We start from the raw sequence: 25245 nt of genomic DNA, 5'->3' as shown, positions 1-25245 counted from the left end.
TTCACCTTTGAAAAATCTGAAAAATTGTGATTTAACAGACTTGAATGTCTATTAAAGACTATGCCATGTGTACTTATCTTCTGCGCTGATCCTCTAATCGATGCTCGAACCGGAGTGTGCTCCTGTGTGTTGTGTAATGCACAGTAAAGAACTAAGTGCGTATATCAGAAGAGTAGGGGTACGCCGCGGTGTTCCTGGTTTAATCGGAAGCATATTGCACCACAGCACCTTGTAAAACAATTTACATGGTGCTATAAGATAACAATACCATACTTCAAAAACCTGGCCCCACATACCTTGCGGGGAAAATACTGAGCGCTTTGTTTCGACCCTTAAGGGTGCGATACAAAGGGCTATATAAGAACCAACTATTATTATTATGTTGATGCATTTAAAGGGTCTGGGTACTTTTGTAGGACCAAAAACCCAATGTCTACAGATTTACATTAAACTTACTCAAATTGAAGATAATGATGGTAGAAAGCTTCCCTGAAAACATGACTTGCTGTGAAGCTGTACTTTTTGAGTAATGAGTAAAACAATGTCATGGAAATAACTTTTGACTCTTCGAAAATTATTTTAGCATGTAAAAACGTATGTTCAGGACATTGTTTTACTCATTTCTCACAAACTACATCACCTCAGCAAGTAACTTTTAAAGGTAAGCTTTCTACTATCATTATCTTCAAACGGTGTAAGTTTAATGCAAATCTGTAAACATTGTGTTTAGTGTTACAAAAAGTACCCAAAGAATTATGTAATGTATTTATTTGCAACTGCTTTTAGAGATTACCAAAAGAAATAAACTTAGTACATAAAGGTCATAGGATTTGAGGCATTGCATGGTGAGGTATCAATGTACATGTATATTTGGTTTGCGGTAACATCATGTGTGTATCTACTTGCCAGGTAGAGTTTGTTCAGTCTCCTGACAATGACTAGAGCAAGCTAGTCGAAACGTTGAGACCAACCCAAGAACTTACTCCGCGGTAGTATAGTTAATTACGATCGAATAGGCCTAAGCTAAAGTAGTAGTCCCAGCCTATTTCTTCACCATCCGCCCAGGTAATAGTTAATAAGCAGGACAGTTCTTTTCAGAACTTAGAAGTCTCCCGAATACCCGAACATCTACTCTGCGGTAGTAGAATAAAGCAAGACAGTTCTCTCAGAACAAACTCTACCTGGCAAGTAGATACACACATGGTGTTACCGCAAACCAAATATATATACATATAGGACGTTTAAAAAGAACTTCGACATATAGCCATACCTAAGTTATTTGTACACAATCCTCAATATCGTCACTGCTTAGCAATGTTTAGGTGCTAAGCACATAAATTACAAGTTGAGGTTGGGAGATATACAGGTGTAGAATTTAAGGATCGTATGTATTCACTGCTTGGAGGATGTTGAAATCCAAATTCATTTCATTTGTTTTGTCAAATGTTTACTGTATTCGGAAAGATATTGTATGATACCATGGGTCAAAATTACACAGGTTTTAGTATCTTATCTGACAAGAAAAAAATAAATTTCTTTGTGAGTTCTCAAAAGAAAACCATCATTAATTGTGTTTCGAAACCCAAACATAATTTAAAATTTGTTCTTGCTGACCTCTCGAGAGCTATTCTTCTGTGTTGTATAATAAGTTTAAGTTTTGTTATTGTTGTAACCCTTGCCGTAGGGAATGAGGTTTGTTCCGTTTAAGGAATAAAATTTGATACAATACAATACAATTATTATTATTATTATTATTAATGCATCCAATATTTGCAAAATATTGCGTGTAGTTATTTAAATGCCTCGTAGTTTTTAATAGCAACTGTACGAAATGAAATTGCAATGGAATAAGGTTGAATCTGTGTTTCATGTTTTATTGTTGTAACCCTTCCCGTAGGGAATGAGGTTTGTTCCGTTTAAGGAATAAAATTTGATACAATACAATACAATTATTATTATTATTAATGCATCCAATATTTGCAAAATATTGCGTGTAGTTATTTAAATGCCTCGTAGTTTTAATAGCAACTGTACGAAATTAAGTTGCAATGGAATAAGGTTGAATCTGTGTTTCATGTTTTCTCTTTCATTATTGTTGTGCAAAGCCTTTAACGTAAAATCAAACTTCAAAACTGTGCACCCTCAATATTGGAAAACATCACAAGGGGTAGTAAGTCCAGGATTTGTATCCATTACGGGCCCGAAATTAAACAAAATCACATTAAAAACAAAACAAAAGAGGTCGTGATTCCAGCATTTTCATCAAAAAAGACCTAAGTGTAAAATTTAAGGGACAAACATTTGTCATCATCAGAAGTCAAGCATTTTAGTCGTTTTTTAAAATGATTTCAGTGATGAAAATGCTGGACTTACCCCTTGCCTTTCTTCAATTTTAGGCAAATTTTTGATGAGAATGCAGCTGGACGTCTTTTTTTTCAGTTTATAAAAAGACAGATAATTTGAATACACATAATTGTCCAGAAGAAAAAACTTCCGAGGTCAAATAAATAAAACAAAAATTACGTCTTTAATGGTGTGGTTAATTGGGTTCATTTAATTAATTGTACTAAATCTCATAGCATGATAGGTGGCGCCGTAGCTACACTAACTACGTATGGGACTGGGAGCCACGAGACCCTGGTTCAACTCTACTGGGTGTATGTTTCTTTTCTTTTTTGCTTGAGTGGACGCAGCGAATTATTATAAATAGTATAAAAATCCCTCCCAGTCACACCAACGGGCACCTAGGTGCACTGGATAGTTCCAATGCGTGTTCTACCGAGAGCTGGTACACCCGGTTCGAATCCTGTACCCGTACATTATATAGACTTGATTTTACTGCTTGTCGCGGGAATGAATTTGGGGTAGGTCATACCCGAAACTAGGTTGGATTATTTGGCCAGGTGGTAGAGTAAAAGGCAGTCTCCAAGTTACAGGTTGCTGGAACAATAGGATGGGTCTCAAACACTCATTTTAACCTTGATTTTAAACCGTCGTACTATCCGAAATGAGGCATTACCTCAAAAAGTAGCCATCGTAGACGACTAAAACCAAGATTTTCCTGCTCCTCGCCCTCTATTACACCTAGGTATGAAATTTCAGGCGATTTGGAAGACACAAATTTCGGCCGATTTTTGAAAAAACTACAAGGGGGTAAGCTTGACGTTTTTTCAGCCTCGGAAAAATTTTCTCTCCGAATTGCCTCAAAATTTAACCAAAGGAAGTTCGTCATGTGTAAAAGACAGTCTCCAAGTTACAGAATGCTGGAACAATAGGATGGGTCTCAAATATTCATTTTAATCTGGATTTTAAACCGTCGTACTATCCGAAATGAGGCATTATCTCAAAAAGTAGCCATCGTAGACGACTAAAACCAAGATTTTCCTGCTCCTCGCCCTCTATTACACTTAGGTATGAATTTCAGGCGATTTGGAAGACAAAAATTTCGGCCGATTTTTGAAAAAACTACAAGGGAGTAAGCTTGACGTTTTTTCAGCCTCGGAAAAATTTTCTCTCCGAATTGCCTCAAAATTTAACCAAAGGAAGTTCGTCATGTGTAAAAGACAGTCTCCAAGTTACAGAATGCTGGAACAATAGGATGGGTCTCAAATATTCATTTTAATCTTTGAATTTAAACCGTCGTACTATCCGAAATGAGGCATTATCTCAAAAAGTAGCCATCGTAGACGACTAAAACCAAGATTTTCCTGCTCCTCGCCCTCTATTACACCTAGGTATGAAATTTCAGGCGATTTGGAAGACAAAAATTTCGGCCGATTTTGGAAAAAACTACAAGGGGGTAAGCTTGACGTTTTTTCAGCCTCGGAAAAATTTTCTCTCCGAATTGCCTCAAAATTTAACCAAAGGAAGTTCGTCACGTGTAAAAGACAGTCTCCAAGTTACAGAATGCTGGAACAATAGGATGGGTCTCAAATATTCATTTTAACCTTGAAATTAAACCGTCGTACTATCCGAACTGAAGCATTATCTCAAAAAGTAGCCATCGTAGACGACTAAAACCAAGATTTTCCTGCTCCTCGCCCTCTATTACACCTAGGTATGAAATTTCAGGCGATTTGGAAGACAAACATTTCGGCCGATTTTTGAAAAAACTACAAGGGGGTAAGCTTGACGTTTTTTCAGCCTCGGAAAAATTTTCTCTCCGAATTGCCTCAAAATTTAACCAAAGGAAGTTCGTCATGTGTAAAAGACAGTCTCCAAGTTACAGAATGCTGGAACAATAGGATGGGTCTCAAATATTCATTTTAATCTGGATTTTAAACCGTCGTACTATCCGAAATGAGGCATTATCTCAAAAAGTAGCCATCGTAGACGACTAAAACCAAGATTTTCCTGCTCCTCGCCCTCTATTACACCTAGGTATGAAATTTCAGGCGATTTGGAAGACAAAAATTTCGGCCGATTTTTGAAAAAACTACAAGGGAGTAAGCTTGACGTTTTTTCAGCCTCGGAAAAATTTTCTCTCCGAATTGCCTCAAAATTTAACCAAAGGAAGTTCGTCATGTGTAAAAGACAGTCTCCAAGTTACAGAATGCTGGAACAATAGGATGGGTCTCAAATATTCATTTTAATCTGGATTTTAAACCGTCGTACTATCCGAAATGAGGCATTATCTCAAAAAGTAGCCATCGTAGACGACTAAAACCAAGATTTTCCTGCTCCTCGCCCTCTATTACACTTAGGTATTAAATTTCAGGCGATTTGGAAGACAAAAATTTCGGCCGATTTTTGAAAAAACTACAAGGGGGTAAGCTTGACGTTTTTTCAGCCTCGGAAAAATTTTCTCTCCGAATTGCCTCAAAATTTAACCAAAGGAAGTTCGTCACGTGTAAAAGACAGTCTCCAAGTTACAGAATGCTGGAACAATAGGATGGGTCTCAAATATTCATTTTAAACTTGATTTTAAACCGTCGTACTATCCGAAATGAGGCAATATCTCAAAAAGTAGCCATCGTAGACGACTAAAACCAAGATTTTCCTGCTCCTCGCCCTCTATTACACCTAGGTATGAAATTTCAGGCGATTTGGAAGACAAAAATTTCGGCCGATTTTTGAAAAAACTACAAGGGGGTAAGCTTGACGTTTTTTCAGCCTCGGAAAAATTTTCTCTCCGAATTGCCTCAAAATTTAACCAAAGGAAGTTCGTCATGTGTAAAAGACAGTCTCCAAGTTACAGAATGCTGGAACAATAGGATGGGTCTCAAATATTCATTTTAATCTGGATTTTAAACCGTCGTACTATCCGAAATGAGGCATTATCTCAAAAAGTAGCCATCGTAGACGACTAAAACCAAGATTTTCCTGCTCCTCGCCCTCTATTACACCTAGGTATGAAATTTCAGGCGATTTGGAAGACAAAAATTTCGGCCGATTTTTGAAAAAACTACAAGGGGGTAAGCTTGACGTTTTTTCAGCCTCGGAAAAATTTTCTCTCCGAATTGCCTCAAAATTTAACCAAAGGAAGTTCGTCACGTGTAAAAGACAGTCTCCAAGTTACAGAATGCTGGAACAATAGGATGGGTCTCAAATATTCATTTTAGTCTGGATTTTAAACCGTCGTACTATCCGAAATGAGGCATTATCTCAAAAAGTAGCCATCGTAGACGACTAAAACCAAGATTTTCCTGCTCCTCGCCCTCTATTACACCTAGGTATGAAATTTCAGGCGATTTGGAAGACAAAAATTTCGGCCGATTTTGGAAAAAACTACAAGGGGGTAGGTAAGCTTGACGTTTTTTCAGCCTCGGAAAAATTTTCTCTCCGAATTGCCTCAAAATTTAACCAAAGGAAGTTCGTCATGTGTAAAAGACAGTCTCCAAGTTACAGAATGCTGGAACAATAGGATGGGTCTCAAATATTCATTTTAATCTGGATTTTAAACCGTCGTACTATCCGAAATGAGGCATTATCTCAAAAAGTAGCCATCGTAGACGACTAAAACCAAGATTTTCCTGCTCCTCGCCCTCTATTACACCTAGGTATGAAATTTCAGGCGATTTGGAAGACAAAAATTTCGGCCGATTTTTGAAAAAACTACAAGGGGGTAAGCTTGACGTTTTTTCAGCCTCGGCAAAATTTTCTCTCCGAATTGCCTCAAAATTTAACCAAAGGAAGTTCGTCACGTGTAAAAGACAGTCTCCAAGTTACAGAATGCTGGAACAATAGGATGGGTCTCAAATATTCATTTTAACCTTGATTTTAAACCGTCGTACTATCCGAAATGAGGCAATATCTCAAAAAAGAACCATCGTAGACGACAAAAACAAAGATTTTCCTGCTCCTCGCCCTCTATTACACCTAGGTATGAAATTTCAGGCGATTTGGAAGACAACAATTTCGGCCGATTTTTGAAAAAACTACAAGGGGGTAAGCTTGACGTTTTTTCAGCCTCGGAAAAATTTTCTCTCCGAATTGCCTCAAAATTTAACCAAAGGAAGTTCGTCATGTGTAAAAGACAGTCTCCAAGTTACAGAATGCTGGAACAATAGGATGGGTCTCAAATATTCATTTTAACCTTGATTTTAAACCGTCGTACTATCCGAAATGAGGCAATATCTCAAAAAAGAACTATCGTAGACGACAAAAACCAAGATTTTCCTGCTCCTCGCCCTCTATTACACCTAGGTATGAAATTTCAGGCGATTTGGAAGACAAAAATTTCGGCCGATTTTTGAAAAAACTACAAGGGGGTAAGCTTGACGTTTTTTCAGCCTCGGAAAAATTTTCTCTCCGAATTGCCTCAAAATTTAACCAAAGGAAGTTCGTCATGTGTAAAAGACAGTCTCCAAGTTACAGAATGCTGGAACAATAGGATGGGTCTCAAATATTCATTTTAACCTTGAAATTAAACCGTCGTACTATCCGAACTGAGGCATTATCTCAAAAAGTAGCCATCGTAGACGACTGAAACCAAGATTTTCCTGCTCCTCGCCCTCTATTACACCTAGGTATGAAATTTCAGGCGATTTGGAAGACAAAAATTTCGGCCGATTTTTGAAAAAACTACAAGGGGGTAAGCTTGACGTTTTTTCAGCCTCGGAAAAATTTTCTCTCCGAATTGCCTCAAAATTTAACCAAAGGAAGTTCGTCATGTGTAAAAGACAGTCTCCAAGTTACAGGTTGCTGGAACAATAGAATGGGTCTCAAACACTCATTTTAATCTGGATTTTAAACCGTCGTACTATCCGAAATGAGGCATTATCTCAAAAAGTAGCCATCGTAGACGACAAAAACCAAGATTTTCCTGCTCCTCGCCCTCTATTACACCTAGGTATGAAATTTCAGGCGATTTGGAAGACACTAATTTCGGCCGATTTTTAAAAAAACTACAAGGGGGTAGGTAAGCTTGACGTTTTTTTAGCTTCGGAAACATTTTCTCTCCGAATTGCCTCAAAATTTAACCAACGGAAGTTCGTCATGTGTAAAAGACAGTCTCCAAGTTACAGGTTGCTGGAACAATAGGATTGGTCTCAAATAATAACCTCTCTTTTTGGAGGCACTGCTATATCAACAAGTAAGCGACATTGCGACAAGAACACGAATAGTCGGGTACCTTATAGTTGGTCTTATAACCCATGCTTCGTACCCAGTAATTTACCGCGTACACAAATATTCAAAATGATCTCCAACCATGCAGTTGACTCTGGCTGTCTCCGTGGACGATATTTAGAGCCTTTTTGATGTAGTTTTAATCTTCAGGGAACTGTTCAGGCAAGACTAATGTGTACTCGTTTATTCTGATTCAATATAAAGTCGTTCAAACCCATGGTAAAAGCAATGTTTGTGATTTGTTTGTTTGTATTAGCTATAGGTCTACACTACGTTAGCTGGTATGCTGGTTAACTGTGCACAACACAATTGGTATGGTGTGTTATTGCTCAATATAATTCTCTGTTATAGTTAGTAGGCCTGTAGGTTGCTGTTTTCCCGTTGATTATTCGGAGATTAAAACAAAACGGCCAGAAATTGGTGGTGAGGTCGTAAAATTGTTCCAATCTAATTATTCACTACATACAATTGTACAGCCTATCTATGGCAATGCTTTGATGTTGTACCCTGGATTTAAAACTTTGCATGGTGGAAATACGATATGGACAGGTTTGCGGTAACACCATGCAATGACTATCATCTCTAAATATGGGGTGGTTCTGAAAATAACCGTTGGTTTCAATTGACGTTTCGGTCAGTATTCTCTGATCGCCTTTGGAGAAAAACAAAATTCTTTTACGATGCACAAACACTTGACGTTTAAATTTTAAGTTTAATGATTTTAATTATTTAAATAAATAAAAATAAATAAAAAATTGCTGCTTAAAATAAATTTGAATGTGTATGTCAATTATTGTCTGATCTGAATTCTTGTTATATTGATTTAAAGAGCAGTCATAATGTGAAATGTAGAAACTCAAACATTAATCAAATATTGAATTAAAACATAAAGAATACTCCGTCCCGTGTCTTATTTAGAGTTCAATTTCCTTAGACTATCAAATATTTATTACATATAATACGCCCCCTGTTTGAATATGCCACCCCCCCCCCCATTCGCCCGATTTGCCCGGCTTCTAGAGACTTTTTCAATCGCTGATATTTTCTCAGTTAGATAGACCCGTTTTAGTCCCGTGCATTTTATTTATCTCAAACACCGTCGAATTTGTGCATGCATCAACTCTGTTGTACCCAGTCCCAATCTTTACATTACCTGGGGTACTATGGCATCGGGAAATCCTTGTAAAACACGCGAGTGGAAGGCACTCGCTATATACGTTTTGATTTAAAGTTGTCCACTCTAAGGTTTATAATTAAACTCGAACCCATTGTTCATAAGAAGAGCGGTGGCCCAGTGGTAGAGCTCCGGATTCTGAGCGCAAAGGTACTGAGTTCGAGCCACGGCGTGTGTCTTTTTCTACGCGTAAGAACATTGGTTTAAGCGGAACCCTATGGCATAGGGAAATCCTTGCTTTATACCTAATAAATAACATGCGAGTGGAAGGCACCCGCTATTACGTTTTGATTTAAAGTTGAGTTCATTCTAAGGTTTATATTTAAACTCGAACCTTTTGTTATGAAGTAGGACAGTGGCACAGTGGTAGGGCTCTGGACTCTGTAGCCAAAGGTGCTGGGTTCGAACCCCGCTGTGTGTTCTTTTTCTGCGTTGAAGAACATTGGTTTACGCGGTACCCTACGGCCTAGGGAAATCCTTGCTTAACCCTTAATCAATAATTAATGCGAGTGGAAGGCATAAGCTATAATACGTTTTGATTTAAAATTGTTCATTCTAGGGTATAACATTAAACTCGAACGCAAATGAAGTAAGAGTAGTAGTGGCCCAATGGAAGGGCTCCCGACTCTACACCCAATGGTACGGGGTTCGATTCCCGAGTGTTCTTTTACTACGTTTTGATTTGAAGTTGTTCATTCTGGGGTATAACATTAAACTCGAACGCAAATGAAGTAAGAGTAGTAGTGGCCTAATGGAAGGGCTCCGGGCTCTACACCCAATGGTACGGAGTTCGATTCCCGATCTGTGTTCTTTTAGTATGCTTGAGAACATTGGTTTGCGCGGTATCCTATGGCATAGGGAAATCCTTGCTTTACACTTAATAAATAATTTGCGAGTGGAAGGCATAAGCTATAATACGTTTTGATTTAAAATTGTTCATTCTATGGTATAACATTAAACTCGAACGCAAATGAAGTAAGAGTAGTAGTGGCCTAATGGAAGGGCTCCGGGCTCTACAACCGATGGTACGGGGTTCCATTCCCGATCTGTGTTCTTTTAGTATGCTTGAGAACATTGGTTTGCGCGGTACCCTATGGCATAGGGAAATCCTTGCTTTACACTTACTAAATAAATTGCTAGTGGAAGGCATAAGCTATAGTACGTTTTGATTTAAAATTGTTCATTCTAGGGTATAACATTAAACTCGAACGCAAATGAAGTAAGATGAGTAGTGGCCCAATGGAAGGGCTCCGGGCTCTACACCCAATGGTACAGGGTTCGATTCTCGGGTGTTCTTTTACTACGTTTTGATTTAAAGTTGTTCACTCTAGGGTATAACATTAAACTCGAACGCAAATGAAGTAAGAGTAGTAGTGGCCTAATGGAAGGGCTCCGGGCTCTACAACCGATGGTACGGGGTTCCATTCCCGATCTGTGTTCTTTTAGTATGCTTGAGAACATTGGTTTGCGCGGTACCCTATGGCATAGGGAAATCCTTGCTTTACACTTAATAAATAAATTGCTAGTGGAAGGCATAAGCTATAGTACGTTTTGATTTAAAATTGTTCATTCTAGGGTATAACATTAAACTCGAACGCAAATGAAGTAAGATGAGTAGTGGCCCAATGGAAGGGCTCCGGGCTCTACACCCAATGGTACAGGGTTCGATTCCCGGGTGTTCTTTTACTACGTTTTGATTTAAAGTTGTTCACTCTAGGGTATAACATTAAACTCGAACGCAAATGAAGTAAGAGTAGTAGTGGCCCAATGGAAGGGCTCCGGGCTCTACACCCGATGGTACGTGGTTCGATTCCCGATCTGTGTTCTTTTAGTATGCTTGAGAACATTGGTTTGCGCGGTACCCTATGGCATAGGGAAATCCTTGCTTTACACTTAGTAAATAATTTGCGAGTGGAAGGCATAAGCTATAATACGTTTTGATCTAAAATTGTTCATTCTAGGGTATAACATTTAACTCGAACGCAAATTAAGTAAGAGTAGTAGTGGCCTAATGGAAGGGCTCCGGGCTCTACACCCAATGGTACGGGGTTCGATTCCCGATCTGTGTTCTTTTAGTATGCTTGAGAACATCGGTTTGCGCGGTACCCTATGGCATAGGGAAATCTTTGCTTTACACTTAATAAATAATTTGCGAGTGGAAGGCATAAGCTATAATACGTTTTGATTTAAAATTGTTCATTCTAGGGTATAACATTAAACTCGAACGCAAATGAAGTAAGATGAGTAGTGGCCCAATGGAAGGGCTCCGGGCTCTACACCCAATGGTACAGGGTTCGATTCCCGGGTGTTCTTTTACTACGTTTTGATTTAAAGTTGTTCACTCTAGGGTATAACATTAAACTCGAACGCAAATGAAGTAAGAGTAGTAGTGGCCCAATGGAAGGGCTCCGGGCTCTACACCCGATGGTACGTGGTTCGATTCCCGATCTGTGTTCTTTTAGTATGCTTGGGAACATTGGTTTGCGCGGTACCCTATGGCATAGGGAAATCCTTGCTTTACACTTAGTAAGAAATTTGCGAGTGGAAGGCATAAGCTATAATACGTTTTGATTTAAAATTGTTCATTCTAGGGTATAACATTAAACTCGAACGCAAATTAAGTAAGATTAGTAGTGGCCTAATGGAAGGGCTCCGGGCTCTACACCCAATGGTACGGGGTTCGATTCCCGGGTGTTCTTTTACTACGTTTTGATTTAAAGTTGTTCACTCTAGGGTATAACATTAAACTCGAACGCAAATGAAGTAAGATGAGTAGTGGCCCAATGGAAGGGCTCCGGGCTCTACCCCCAATGGTACAGGGTTCGATTCCCGGGTGTTCTTTTACTGCGTTTTGATTTAAAGTTGTTCATTCTAGGGTATAACATTAAACTCGAACGCAAATGAAGTAAGATGAGTAGTGGCCCAATGGAAGGGCTCAGGGCTCTACACCTGATGGTACGGGGTTCGATTCCCGTGTGTTCTTTTACTACGTTTTGATTTAAAGTTGTCATTCTAGGGTATAACATTAAACTCGAACGCAAATGAAGTAAGAGTAGTAGTGGCCTAATGGAAGGGCTCCGGGCTCTACACCCAATGGTACGGAGTTCGATTCCCGGGTGTTCTTTTACTACGTTTTGATTTAAAGTTGTTCATACCAAGGTTTAAAATTAAACTCGAACGCCATAAAAGTAAGAGGAGACGTGGCTCAATGGAAGGGCTCCGGACTCTACACCAGATGGTGCGGAGTTCGATTCCCGGGTGTTCTTTTACTACGTTTTAATTAAAAGTTTGTCATACGAAGGTTTAAAATAAAACTCGAACACATATAAGTAAGAAGGAGCAGTGGCCCAGTGGAAGGGCTCTGGTCTCTGGGCCGGAGGGTCCCGAGATCGAATCCAGCTTCTGAAAAGTTGGAGACGTTTTAAAAATGTTTTATTTTTAATTTTTTTTAAACTTATATAAAAAAGAGCATAGGTTCGTTTTAAGTTTTAAGTTTTAAGTTTCTTTCCTCAGCGAGTGCTAGCGGTGAGTGCCACTGCGCGGTGTGTGCCACTGTCTGGTCAGTCGAGACTTCTCGGACGGCAACCGCGCTGCCACCACCGGGGTTCGAACCGGGGACCCTTTGCTTGGGAGGCCGACACCTACCCACGACACCCACTTGGGTCCCCCCCAGGATCATTCGCATTTTAGACCTGATAAACCTTCGGTTCATACTTTACACAGAGAGCTATGGCATGGGATTTCAGTGCTTTATACTTAGTATATAATTGAATACTCATCATAGGATACTATGGTATGGGAATATCAATGCTTTATACTTAGTATATTATACTTTATACTTGGTATATAATTTGCGAGGGGAACACTTTCCACATGATGCTATGGCATAGTAAAATCAGTGCTTTATACTTAGTAATTTCGAGTGAAATGCACAAGTTGTGGACTGGTTACATAGGCATGGGAAACTCATTGGTTCGGACTTAAAACATATTTGAGTTAAAATCTACACACTGTATAGTTTAAAATGGGAAAAGGGGTACGCATGGTACTATGGCATAGGGAAATCCTTGCTTTGGACTTGGTAAATAATTTGCGAGTGGAAGGCATAAACCGCTTTTACTGACGGGTATTGGTAGTAGTAGATAGGGGACTCTTGTGTTCGGACTTAAAAAGTATTCGACGAGTTGAAGGCACACGCTGTAGGCATAAAGATAGACAATTAGTTTAATTAATGGGGAAATGGTATGCATGGTACAATGGCATAGGGAAATCCTTGCTTTGGACTAGGTAAATAATTTGAGAGTGGAAGGCATACGCTTTACTGACGGGTAGACAGGGGACTCTTTGGTTGTGATTTAAAAAATTGGGGAGTGGATGGAAGGCACACGCTGTAAGTATGGCGCATTGGTTTACAAGGAAACATAGGCATAATAGGGGACTTACAAAATAATTATTTGAGTCGAAGGCACACGATGTAGGTATAGAAAATTAGTCCACAGGGGAAGTTGGTCTGGCATTTCGATGGGAATTGGGGATTGTCGGTCGCTGTGGAAAGGGTAGCGGGGTACACTGGGGTTGGGTGGCTGAGTCTTTAGTAGGCTAGCTGGGATCAACATGACGGCGGGAATATAACTTCTTTGAATTTCCACCGGTGTTCTTAGTGGGTACTCGCCGTGATGGTACAATTGGTTTTATTGAGATTGATACAATAATTATTTGAGACATTGTTATATCGAAAATCAGGCAATAAAAACAATTACATCAAAAAGTTACTAAGGTAGACGACTAAACCCAAGTTTTCAGGCGATTTTGAAAAACACAATATTTTCCGGCAGATTTTTGAGAAAACGGCATGGGGTATAACTTGACGTTTTTTCACCCTCAACAAAAATTTCTCTCAGATTTGCCTCAAAATTTAACCAAAGAAAGTTCTTTATGTGCAAAAGACGCTCTACGGATTACAGATTGCTGGAACAATTGGAAGGTCCTCAAATTAATATTAATTTTAATCTTGATTTGGGGGCATCGAAAACTAGACAATATCTCAAAAAGTTGCCTACGACTCAGACCAAGGTTTTTCTGTGCACCTCGTCCTTCATTACACATCTGGATGAAATTTCAGACGATTAAAAAAAAAAAAAAAAAAAAAAACCGCCAGTTTTATTCAGACCATGTTCAGACTTTAAAAATTTACATTATCATTTGGCAGTATAGGTGGCAAACCAGTTTTAGATTTACAACTTGATAATAATAAAGGCAATCTGTAAAGGCTTAAACATGATGTATCAATTCTTTTGGATGGTAGGCCTACAACTCCGAATTTCAGAGCACCGGTCATTTTGATTGGTAAACGGTTTACGACAGCTCAGTGTTACATAACATGTAAACAAAAACTGACATAGAAACACGTAGGAGTGGCCGACACGAATTGAAGTAGATTATCTATAAGAACTACACAGAAAAGTCGATTGTTTCATCAGATCATGGAGGAATTCTTCATCCAGTATCTGATTGACGGCAAATTGGCAATGACAATGCAATGACCTATGCTCTAACGTTACAGCTACTTCCGGATTGCCGTTGTTTATGTTGAGCATGAAGGTGGAATAAAATTGCGACAAGAATTGCCCGTTTTATGACAAACTAGGTGGTTACACGCCTTTCACGAGGCCTTCATCCTATTCTACATTATGAACTTGAATAAACTACACGATAAAGCTTACCCATAGAGACATTAAATCACATCAAATCATCGTAAGTATATTCACGGTGTTGACAAAATAAAGCATGGCTGGTGGCCATTTTGAATATGGCGTCACGGCATCAAGCCGTCGAGTACCCAGACCTCTACTACTCTGTTGATGTTTATTTCGCGTAGCGTGGAAATCGGGTACCTGTCGGTTGCTTTAGCTGGTTCCAATCACCGATGCCTGTCCAAGATCAAAGGGGCAAACTGGCTCCCGCAAGATCCCGCGGAATGATTCGAAATGCGAGAATCGAAGACTTGAATCATATTAAAAGTGATGAATAAACGCTTACACTGTAACTAATTGTGGTAATTAAACCAAGTAGCCTTACGTTTGTTTAACTTGAAATGATTTAGCGCAAAGTTGAAAGAACTAAAGGTAAAATGTGAGGTCTATTTTTTGTTCGTTTCTCAGCTTATTATTAATGTAGGAATAAATAACTTGTAGGTAGATTATTAAAAAGTGACCTTATTTCGTTGTTGAAAATATCTCACTCAAATTTGCGCCACCAAATAATCTAACTTTTAAAGCCTTCGGTACACTTCAACCATCCCCCCCCCCAAAAAAAAACCCCAAAAAACAAACAAACATATTAATAACAAAATATGGCCATCTTATGCATGTTGTTGTGTTAGAAAATTGCAAGGATTTTGATAAAACGCAAGGCTTACCATTTGACTTTTTGTAACAAAAAATGCAAGGCTTTGAACATCCATTTTTTGTATGGTAAACCGTTTTTGTTTACTGAAAAAATTTAAAATAAATACCTCAAAATAAATACATAAATAAAAAAAAATACAAACAAAACAAGGTGTAGATGTCCTACAGTTTATCAAATTTTGGGCCATAAATTTAAGAAAACACAAAGAGTTGTTTTTATTCTCTAAAATAATGCGATAGGTACCTCTGACTCTGATGTGTTTTAAACTTGAGGAATAACTTTTATAAATAATATTTTCAACTTGAGGAATGGTTTTAGATATAGATTGGTCAACATCAAATCTCAATCTTAGAAAAAAATGAAAGGTACATGCCATCACTGAAGAAACCAGCTTCATTTTAATGCATACAAATCGAACTTCAAAAATGTGGTCAAATAATCCAAATAAATAAAATCACAAGGCATAAGTCAAGCATTTTTTATCAATGTTTTGTAATTTTGTTTATTGGAATAGTACAATATAACACATTTGGCTTGATTAGAAATGTATAAGGTTAAATCACAATAGTTAAAGGCAGTGGACACTATCGGTAATTACTCAAAATAATTATTAGCATAAACTTGGTGACGAGTAATGGGGAGAGGTTGATAGTATAAAACATTGTGAGAAACGACTCCCTCTGAAGTGCCATAGTTTTCGAGAAAGAAGTAATTTTCCACAAATTTGATTTCGATACCTCAGATGTAGAACTTGAGGTCTCGAAATCAACCATCTGAACGCACAAAACTTCGTGTGACAAGGGTGTTTTTTTCTTCATTATTATCTCGCAACTTCGATGAACGTTTGAGCTCAAATTTTCACCGGTTAGTTATTTTATGCATATGTTGAGATACACCAACTGTGGAGGCTAGTCCTTGACAATTACCAATAGTGTCCTCTGCCATTAAACCTGCAATTGTATGTTGATTTAAAGACACTGGACATGTTTGGTAATTGTCAAAGACCAGTATTCACTCTTGATGTATCTAAAAATATGCATAACATAACAAACCTGTAAACATTTGAGCTCAGTTGGTCGTCAAATTTGCAATTAGAAAACAATGAAAGCAAAAACGCCCTTGTTGCACAAATTGTGTGCTTTCAGATGCTTGATTTCGAGACCTCAAATTCTAATTCTGAGGTCTCGAAATCAAATTCAAATATTTTAGTGAGAAATCGCTTCTGTCTTAAAAACTTTTTACTTCACAGGGAGCTGTTTCTCATAATGTTTTATACTATCTCCAGCTCTCCAGTTTTATACTATCTCCAGCTCTCCATTGCTCGTTACCAAGTAAGTTTTTAATGATAACAATTGTTTTGAGTAATTACCAATTGTGTCCAGTGCCTTCAAAGGAATTTTATAATGCTGAACCACGGTTCTATAAGGTTATATCGCAAATTGTATAAATTTATATCGCAATTGTATCAGGGAAATATTGCAATAGTTCAAGATTATATCACAATCATATAAGGTTATATCGCAAATGTAAAAGGTTATATCGCAATCGTATAAAGGTAATATCGTAATTGTATATACAGTTATATTGCAATTGTATAAGGTTTTATATTCAAGGAATAATGACCCAGGATTCTGTGTTGTTTTTTTCTTGGAATTTTGACATTAAAAATTTGCTTTGACACCGTTGCCCATATTGAAGTTTTAAGTAAAACAGTCTTTTACGTTTTGCATAATTTGTATTGAACATTAGGAAAGCTCTTTAAAAGAATTTCCAAGTGTGGCCTTTGAATTACTTGGCTCATAAAAATTAATGGACGAGCAGTTAATATGACATGGGTAGTCAGCCCAGTGATCTCCATGACTCCTCCTAAAATTCCAGCCCGGACGCCCACGATTATGAATTGTAAATCAAGAACTTGTGGTTCAGTAACTAGACGCTTGTCATTTTTAAAATAGCGGTTAGCTTGGTAGCATTTGAACTCACAACCTTGTCACTGCAAGTCCTGTAGTCTAACCATTGAACCATCACAAAATTGTCATTGTAAAATGAGCAGTTAGCTGGTAGATTTCGAACCAACAACATTCTGATTGCAAGTCCTGCAGTCTAACCACTGGACCACCATTAGCTTGGTAGGATTCGAACCCACAACCTTGTGATTGTAAGTCCTGCAGTCTTACCACTGGACCACAGTTAGCTTTATAGGATTCGAACCCAGAACCTTGTGATTGCAAGTCCTACAGCCTAACCACTGAACCACAGTTAGCTTGGTAGGATTTGAACCCACAACCTTGTGGGTGCAAGTCCTGCAGTCTTACCACTTGATCACAGTTTGATTGGTAGGATTCAAACCCAGAACCTTGTGATTGCAAGTCCTGCAGTCTAACCACTGGACCACAGTTAGCTGGGTAGGATTCGAACCCACAACCTTTTGATTGCAAGTCCTGCAGTGTAACCACTGAACCACAGTAAGCTTGGTAGGATTCGAACCAACAACCTTGTAACTGCAAGTCCTGCAGTCGAACCACTAAACCATCACAAAATTGTGATTCAGTAACTAGGGAACAATACTTATATTAGTCATTGTTAAACCAGCAGTTAGCTTAGTAGGATTCGAACCAACATATATGTGATTGCAAGCCCTGACGGTTAGCTTGGTAGGATTCGAACCCACAACCTTGTGATTGCAATTCCTGACGGTTAGCTTGGTATAATTCGAACCCACAACATTTTGATTGCAAGTCTAGAGTCTAACCACTGAAACACAATTGGCTTGGTAGGATTCAAACCCACAACTTTGTGATTGTAAGTCCTGCAGTCTAACCACTGACCACCATTAGCTTGGTAGGATTTGAACCTACAACCTTTTGAGTGCAAGTCCTGCAGTCTAACCAATGGGCAAATAGTGATTCAGTAACAATAGCGGACAATATTTATTTTAGTCATTATAAAATTGGTGGTTAGCTAGGTAGGATTCGAACCAACAACCTTGTGATTGCAAGTCCTGCAGTCTAACCACTGAACCACAGTTAGCTTGGTAGGATTCAAACCAACAACCTTGTAACTGCAAGTCCTGCAGTCGAACCACTGGACCACAGTTAGCTTGGTAGGATTCGAACCTGCAACCTTGTGATTGCAAGTACTGCAGTCTAACCACTGAAACACAGTGAGCTTGGTAGGATTCAAACCAACAACCTTGTAACTGCAAGTCCTGCAGTCGAACCACTGGACCACAGTTAGCTTGGTAGGATTCGAACCTACAATCCTGTGATTGTAAGTCCTGCAGTCTAACCAATGAAACACAGTTAGCTTGGTAGGATTCAAACCTTTAATCTTGTGATTGCAAGTCCTGCAGTCTAACCACTGAACCACAGTTAGCTTAGTAGGATTCAAACCAACAACCTTGTAACTGCAAGTCCTGCAGTCGAACCACTGGACCACAGTTAGCTTAGTAGGATTCAAACCTACAACCTTGTGATTGCAAGTCCTGCAGTCTAACCACTGGACCAAGTTGACCACCATCCTGGAATAGTTTCATTACTGCTGTTGATGAGTTGTGGATGCACTATCATTCAAGAGGTCAAAGTGCAAAAGAAGACATCTGGAGATGCTGCATGTTGTTCCGAGCTAAACAAAAAAAGGGAGACGGACAAGTAACCTGTTAAAGGCAGTGGACACTATTGGTAATTGTCAAAGACTAGCCTTCACAGTTGGTGTATCTCAACATATGCATAAAATAACTAACCTGGCGGGTGTCGTGGCCGAGTGGATAAGAGCACCGAACTCAAGCTCTGATGCTTCTGTTCAGCAGAGTGTGGGTTCGAATCCAGGTCGTGACACTTGTGTCCCTGAGCAAGACACTTAACTATAATTGCTTCTCTCCACCCAGGGGTAAATGGGTACCTGTGAGGGCAGAGATGGTTCTTGTGATTGGTTTAGCCATGTAGCGCATATAATTGTCGCACAGGCTGTATACTCCCCAGGGAGCTGAGATGGTTTAAGGAATGATAAAAGGCCCAGTGACCAGGGGTAATAATGTCGGAAGCGCTTTGAGACACCCTGTGAAAAAGCGCTATATAAAAACCGTGTATTATCATTATTATTAACCTGTGAAAATTTGAACTCAATTGGTCATCGAAGTTGCGAGATAATAACAAAAGAAAAAAACACCCTTGTCACATGAAGTTGTGTGCGTTTAGATGGTTGATTTCGAGACCTCAAGTTCTAAATCTGAGGTCTCGAAATCAAATTCGTGGAAAATTACTTCTTTCTTGAAAACTACATCACTTCAGCGGGAGCCGTTTCTCACAATGTTTTATACTATCAACCTCTCCCAATTACTCGTCACCAAGAAAAGTTTTATGCCAATAATTATTTTGAGTAATTACCAATAGTGTCCACTGCCTTTAAAGGGCTGTTAAATGATCAGGTTAAAGGAAAGGGATATGTTTGGTAATCACTCTTAAAATTAGTGGCAATAACAACCTTTGGTCAGAAGCCTACAGCGGATTGGGACACATAAAGCATTGTGGAAACTAGTTAACCTCATCAACAACCAATAGCTTGTTTATTCCTCTTGTCAGGAAGTCGGCCACTGTGAATGTCGGCTTAATCATATCTTCATTCAACTGTTTGTTTATTTGTGTTTAATTTTTTATAACTGTTGTTCATATGCGATGCTTTCCAGATCTGGTTAATGATTGTTCTGTGATTTTTATGTTTTTTGTGCAATTCTGTGTCTTTTGCCCTGTTACTTTTGTGGTCTATTGTCATTTGTGCATTTTAATTTTTTATGTTTTTTAATTGTATTACATGAAACTATCTTATTATTGTATTAACTGACCAATTGTGAATTTAAGACCGCAGTTCAGGTTTCTTTTACTGCCAGTGTCTTTTTTAAATATTGTTGAATAACTAAACCATTAATTATATATTATTACATTTCACTTTCGATTCGTAAGACGTGTTTTTTTTTTAAGCCAAGCAGTGACGCTTCTCAGTATGTGTATTCCCATCAGGGAATTTCCTTCATGCGTTGACATATTTTCTCTGGATTTTCAGCGATTTCTCAAAAACCTGACCACCCTTGAAAATGTCAGTCTTATTGTGCACACCTACATTTTAAAGGATTAAACAGTCAAACTGTTCCATTTATTTTGAGTAATTACCAGTAGTGTCCACTGCCTTTAAAGTCTGCATTTCTTCAAATCAAATTTTATGAGTATGGTGAAAACAAAATACTGTGAATATTGTTTACCCTCAAAATAAGTGGTGTCCGTTCTGTCATCTGGGGCTGGGATGAAAGGGGCTTCTGTCTCCCTGATTCGCTTCCAGTCGATTGCATGGAATAGTGGATGGGACTTCAGGTCTGAAGAAAGCAAGATAATATATTTGAGAAAATTATGGGAAAGCGTCATTAAAGAAAATGGCTAATGTGAACATCCTTTTTATCTGACAGTTACCAACCTAACACACAAGACAAGAACATAAACAAAAACAAAAACAACAACAACAAACTGTCAGTGTCTTCATTCCCATTTTAGCATTCGACCAGAAGTCGCATGTCTGGCTTGATCCCCAAAACGTGGATGATAACAAACAACAACAACCACATGAAACCGCGACCAAAATGGTGGTCTCTTTTAATTTGCGTAGACTACCGACGGAGAGAGCAAAAAAATCCCCATCGGATTGCTTCAGAAAGAACTTCCCCAAGAATCTAATACAACAGTCGTATGACTGACACGCGTATCTCCTTAAACTTCTTAAGCCAAAACCCACTTGAAGCCAGTTGTGTCTCAAGATGTAACATAAGGACAAAAGTCTTGAGTCGTGGCAGAGCGTTGACAGATGGATCATCGGCAGCCAGAAGCCGGGCAGCCTGGAGGACACGTACCTCCTCCCACCCCAGTTTTTTTAGTGGCCCACACCCCCAAGAAATAATACAGACACGTGTTACTGTGATGCGCTCAAAAAGGAAAATCATGGCCCATGCCCCGCCCCAATTTCCCCCACTCCCCCCCCTCTCAAGTTCACCCGCAAGATGGAATTGGGGTAATATGGAATAACCATAGAGTTATAGCTCTATGGGAATAACACAAACCACTGTGTAGCTGTGCGTTCGACCATTAGGCAAACAGGACCAGAGCCCAATGTCTAAGCAGCTAAGCACCACAATAAATCTGCATGAAATGTCTTCCTTGATAAAAACAGGATTACCAACAAAAATGTCCATTTGTTGCATAGTTCAGCTGTGTTTGCTTATTATACTGAAAATCACTTGGAAATTTGGTTGGTAATCCTGTTTTATCGTGGCAAAAATTAATTTCATGCTAAGCAAATTGTTGTGCTTGGCAGCTCTAATAAAATGTAATTGGGCAAAGGTTGCATGTTTCATTCACAGAAAAGGTAAATAATGAAGTAACCACAGAGGGGCACCTCATTCATAATTAACACACTGACTAAAAGTATTAAAACAATCCGAGAGTAAAATTCGTTGTCGGCCTCAGTTTATTAAAATAGACGCACTTTTGAATTGCGTTTAAAAGTTTAATAAATTTAAAGAATTGAGGTTGAACAAATAACAATTGACTAGATTGGGCGTGATGAACATGGCAGCGCTCTACCAAAGAGCTATCTAGCTAGCCCTATGTTGGTGGTCTCCCTTCGAACTGTGAAATCAAGAGGACCAACGACATCAATGGTCAATATGGTTCGGTTCTAAAATGAATGTGTTTTTTCGAAGGAATTTTGAACACGGTGTGTAAATTCATCGAAATTCAATAATAATAATATGAAACATTAAATAGCGCTCCAAAAGAAAAACAAACAAACTAGGATGGGTGGGGAAAAAGAAATGTCTTGAGGAGGCTTTTGAATACAGGCAACGAGATCGCCTCTCTCAGACCCGCAAGGAGCTCATTCCATAGGCGAGGGGCAGCTATGGAGAATGAGCTATCCCCAGCTTTCCGTCTAGTTCTAGGAACGGAAAGCCGGGTCTGATCAGCTGATGAGCGGAGTCGTTGCCTGTATTCATCAGCAGTATTGGAGTTTTGGGAATGAACAAGTTCAACCAGATATGATGGAGATTGGGTGTGGAGGATTTTGTAAACATGAGTGAAAATTTTGAAGTTGATACGTTCTTTAACAGGGAGCCAATGCAGCGATGCAATCAGGCCGGCAGAAGGCTGGTCACGGCCACACGCAAATACTAGCCGAGCGGCCTTGTTTTGTAGACGCTGGAGTTGAGCGAGGTCATTTTCGCGGGCACCTACCAAAAGAGAGTTGGCATAGTCAAGACGGGACAAGACCAGATTTCTGACGGCATGATGGCAAGCGCTTTGTGTAATAAACCGGCGAATACGCCATAGATTAGAGCTAATATGATGAGACATATTCAGAGACTCCTAGGTTCTTAACAGATGTGGAAGCAGGAATTGTAAAGTCGCCCAATATTAGTTCAAGATTAGGGAGAGTGGATAAAACATGACTGTTCGCAAAAACAATAAACTCCGTCTTTCCCTGGTTCAGCTGAAGCATGTTTTGAGCCATCCCGTTTGACGGTTTAAAACTATATTTACATGAATACTATACTGAAACAACATTATGTCACATATGGTCCATGGCCTCGTTGTGAACGCATTGTGGGTTTTGTAACGTCACAAAATAAATTGACATTAAAAATCGGCCCAGCTGCAACTGCACTATGAACAAAATTCTTGAAACATTTTTGGCAAATTATGAAAATTGTTTCACACCGCATTACAGATGCATAGTGTTCAGCTGGTATATGTTTGAGCTAAAACGGCATGAAAGTTGGGTTAACAATATTTTAAAACGCCATCAATATTAACATCTATTAAATAATATATACATTATTTAAACAAAAAGACACTCCAAAAACTGGAACTTCGTCAAATGTTCAAATGTCTCTTTTAAAAGTATTCCTAACGACATGACTCGCGTAGGCCAGCATTCGTCAAACCGGCAAAGTTAACAGATTCTAAAAGTTTTGTGAAATTACTATCATTTGACTGTTTTCCGCTGAGCACATCTGCCATGAATGTTATATAAAGCATAGCAAGACGTAGAGTTTCAATTCGTGAAAGTCTCTTCTCGTACGCAAAAGTTGGGACAGTTTTCCGGAGGATGTCAAAAGCTTCGTTCAAGTTGAACATCCTCCTTCGTTCTCTGACGTTTGCTGCCTTGCGTTGAGACGCTGTGGTGACTCTGCGTCGCGTCTTGGGCTTGGTGGGTTTTGAAGACACTGTGAGGAGCTGGTAGCGACGAGAATCTGGAGTCTGGAGGTTGAATTGCACGTTGGGGAGTAGAGATGATAAGGTTGATTTGACAGCAGGGAGTTGATAACTGCAGGAAGGTTTGACGACTTGTTTGCAAGATTCACTCCTTGATGTTTGAGATTGGTTAACATCGTAGATAATTGGTGTAGTATAAGACATTGTCCAATCGATGTTTAAGTTTGTATCGCTGCTCTGCTGGGGTAGGCTTGCTGCATCAGGGCTAAATGGAACTTGAGGCAAGTTATCCATGTCAATAAAACCACTTAAATCTGCCAAGTGATCATCTGGAGATTGGAAATTCTCAAAGACGTTGTTACTTAGTTCTGTATAGACTGATGTTTGATCACTTTCCAATGTCTCTGATTCGTGGAAGGATGATGGAAGGGAAACAATGTTATTTGATTCCATGCTCAAGACAAGATCCAATAAGGCTTCTTGGTCGGTATCCATCTCAACGAGAGACATCTCAAGATAAGGCAAGAAAGATAAGTCGTTCAAACGGCTACTATATGCTGATGCTTTCTAGACAAACCACTCCGATTTCAACGCATATTAAAGTAACAAATTCGCCTGTTGGTCTCCCATCTGATCTTTTCCGAAACCTTATATATTTTATCTGCTGACTAAACTCAGAGTAAATCCAGCCAATCAGCGACAACAACGTCACGAATCACTGGCGGATTATAACTCTTTCAAAATGCCATTGGTTGAAAATCGGTGTTTCAACTTACACAAACAGTACAGGATACATGAGTGAATTAATTAGAGGTAAGCAAGCTGCGCCTGGTGTTTTAGCACGTACCCTATATGTTAACAAACTGCTAATGTTAATAGAATGCGTTGATTAAGCAAAGCAACCGCATTACGCAAAGCATGGGCGCCACATAGAGCCACAACCAGATGGCGCGTGGCACTATTTGCAGACAAACATTGTCACACGTGTGGGCACGCGACACCCTGCCACAAAGTGGGAGGAGCTTCATGGTTTACACCCTTCCTTTTTACCCAGCATAAGACAAGATAATCCCACCTTTACTTCCCAAACCATCTCCCAAGGTCTGGTGCTTTCTCAACTTCAAAACTGCTGAACTTCCCAAAGAATCTATATACAACAGTCGTATGACTGACACGCGTATCTCCTTAAACTTCTTAAGCCAAAACCCACTTGAAGCCAGTTGTGTCTCAAGATGTAACATAAGGACAAAAGTCTTGAGTCGTGGCAGAGCGTTAAGCTTACATCTACCATGGGGCGTATTCGCAATGGGGGTTCACTTCGCTTTAATTTCGGGGTGAAAACAAGATAATATACGGCTTACTTTCTTCATTAGACTCAAGTACCACTTAGGATTGTGTAAAACAACTTCCTCTGATTTTGTGCGGTGGTGTATCGCAACTGTTACTTGCACGACGTTTTCGGTCAGAGCACGGAGGAAGGGAGTTCATGGTTAAAGGAACACGTTGCCTTGGATCGGTTGAGTTGGTCTTTGAAAAGCGTTTGTAAACGTTTGTTATAAAATGCATATGGTTAGAAAGATGTTGTAAAAAGGAAATACAATGATCCACACAAATTTGCCCCGAAATTGCGTGGTTTTCCTTTTACTTTGCGAACTAACACGGTCGGCCATATTATGGGAGTCAAAAATGTGACTCCCATATATGGCCGACCGTGTTAGTCGACGAGATAAAAGGAAAACCACGCAATTTCGAGTGATACTTGTATGGATCATTATATTCTACTTTTAAAATATATGTCTAACCATAGGCCCCTATGCATTTTGTAACAAACGGTTGCAAACG

General features: G+C 39.2%; 1 protein-coding gene across 1 annotated transcript; it reads right to left on the bottom strand.

Annotated features, from left to right (window-relative positions):
* Positions 1-23094: 23094 nt before the first annotated feature.
* LOC117300295 (neurogenic differentiation factor 1-like) lies at positions 23095-23913 on the bottom strand. Its single transcript, XM_033784031.1, has one exon. It carries the CDS (start codon positions 23911-23913, stop codon positions 23095-23097), a length of 819 nt encoding a protein of 272 aa, XP_033639922.1.
* Between the last annotated feature and the right edge of the window lie 1332 nt (positions 23914-25245).

Source organism: Asterias rubens, chromosome 15, assembly GCF_902459465.1.
Source record: "Asterias rubens chromosome 15, eAstRub1.3, whole genome shotgun sequence".
Classification (NCBI taxonomy): domain Eukaryota; kingdom Metazoa; phylum Echinodermata; class Asteroidea; order Forcipulatida; family Asteriidae; genus Asterias; species Asterias rubens.
This window is presented reverse-complemented; position numbering and strand designations above follow the sequence as displayed.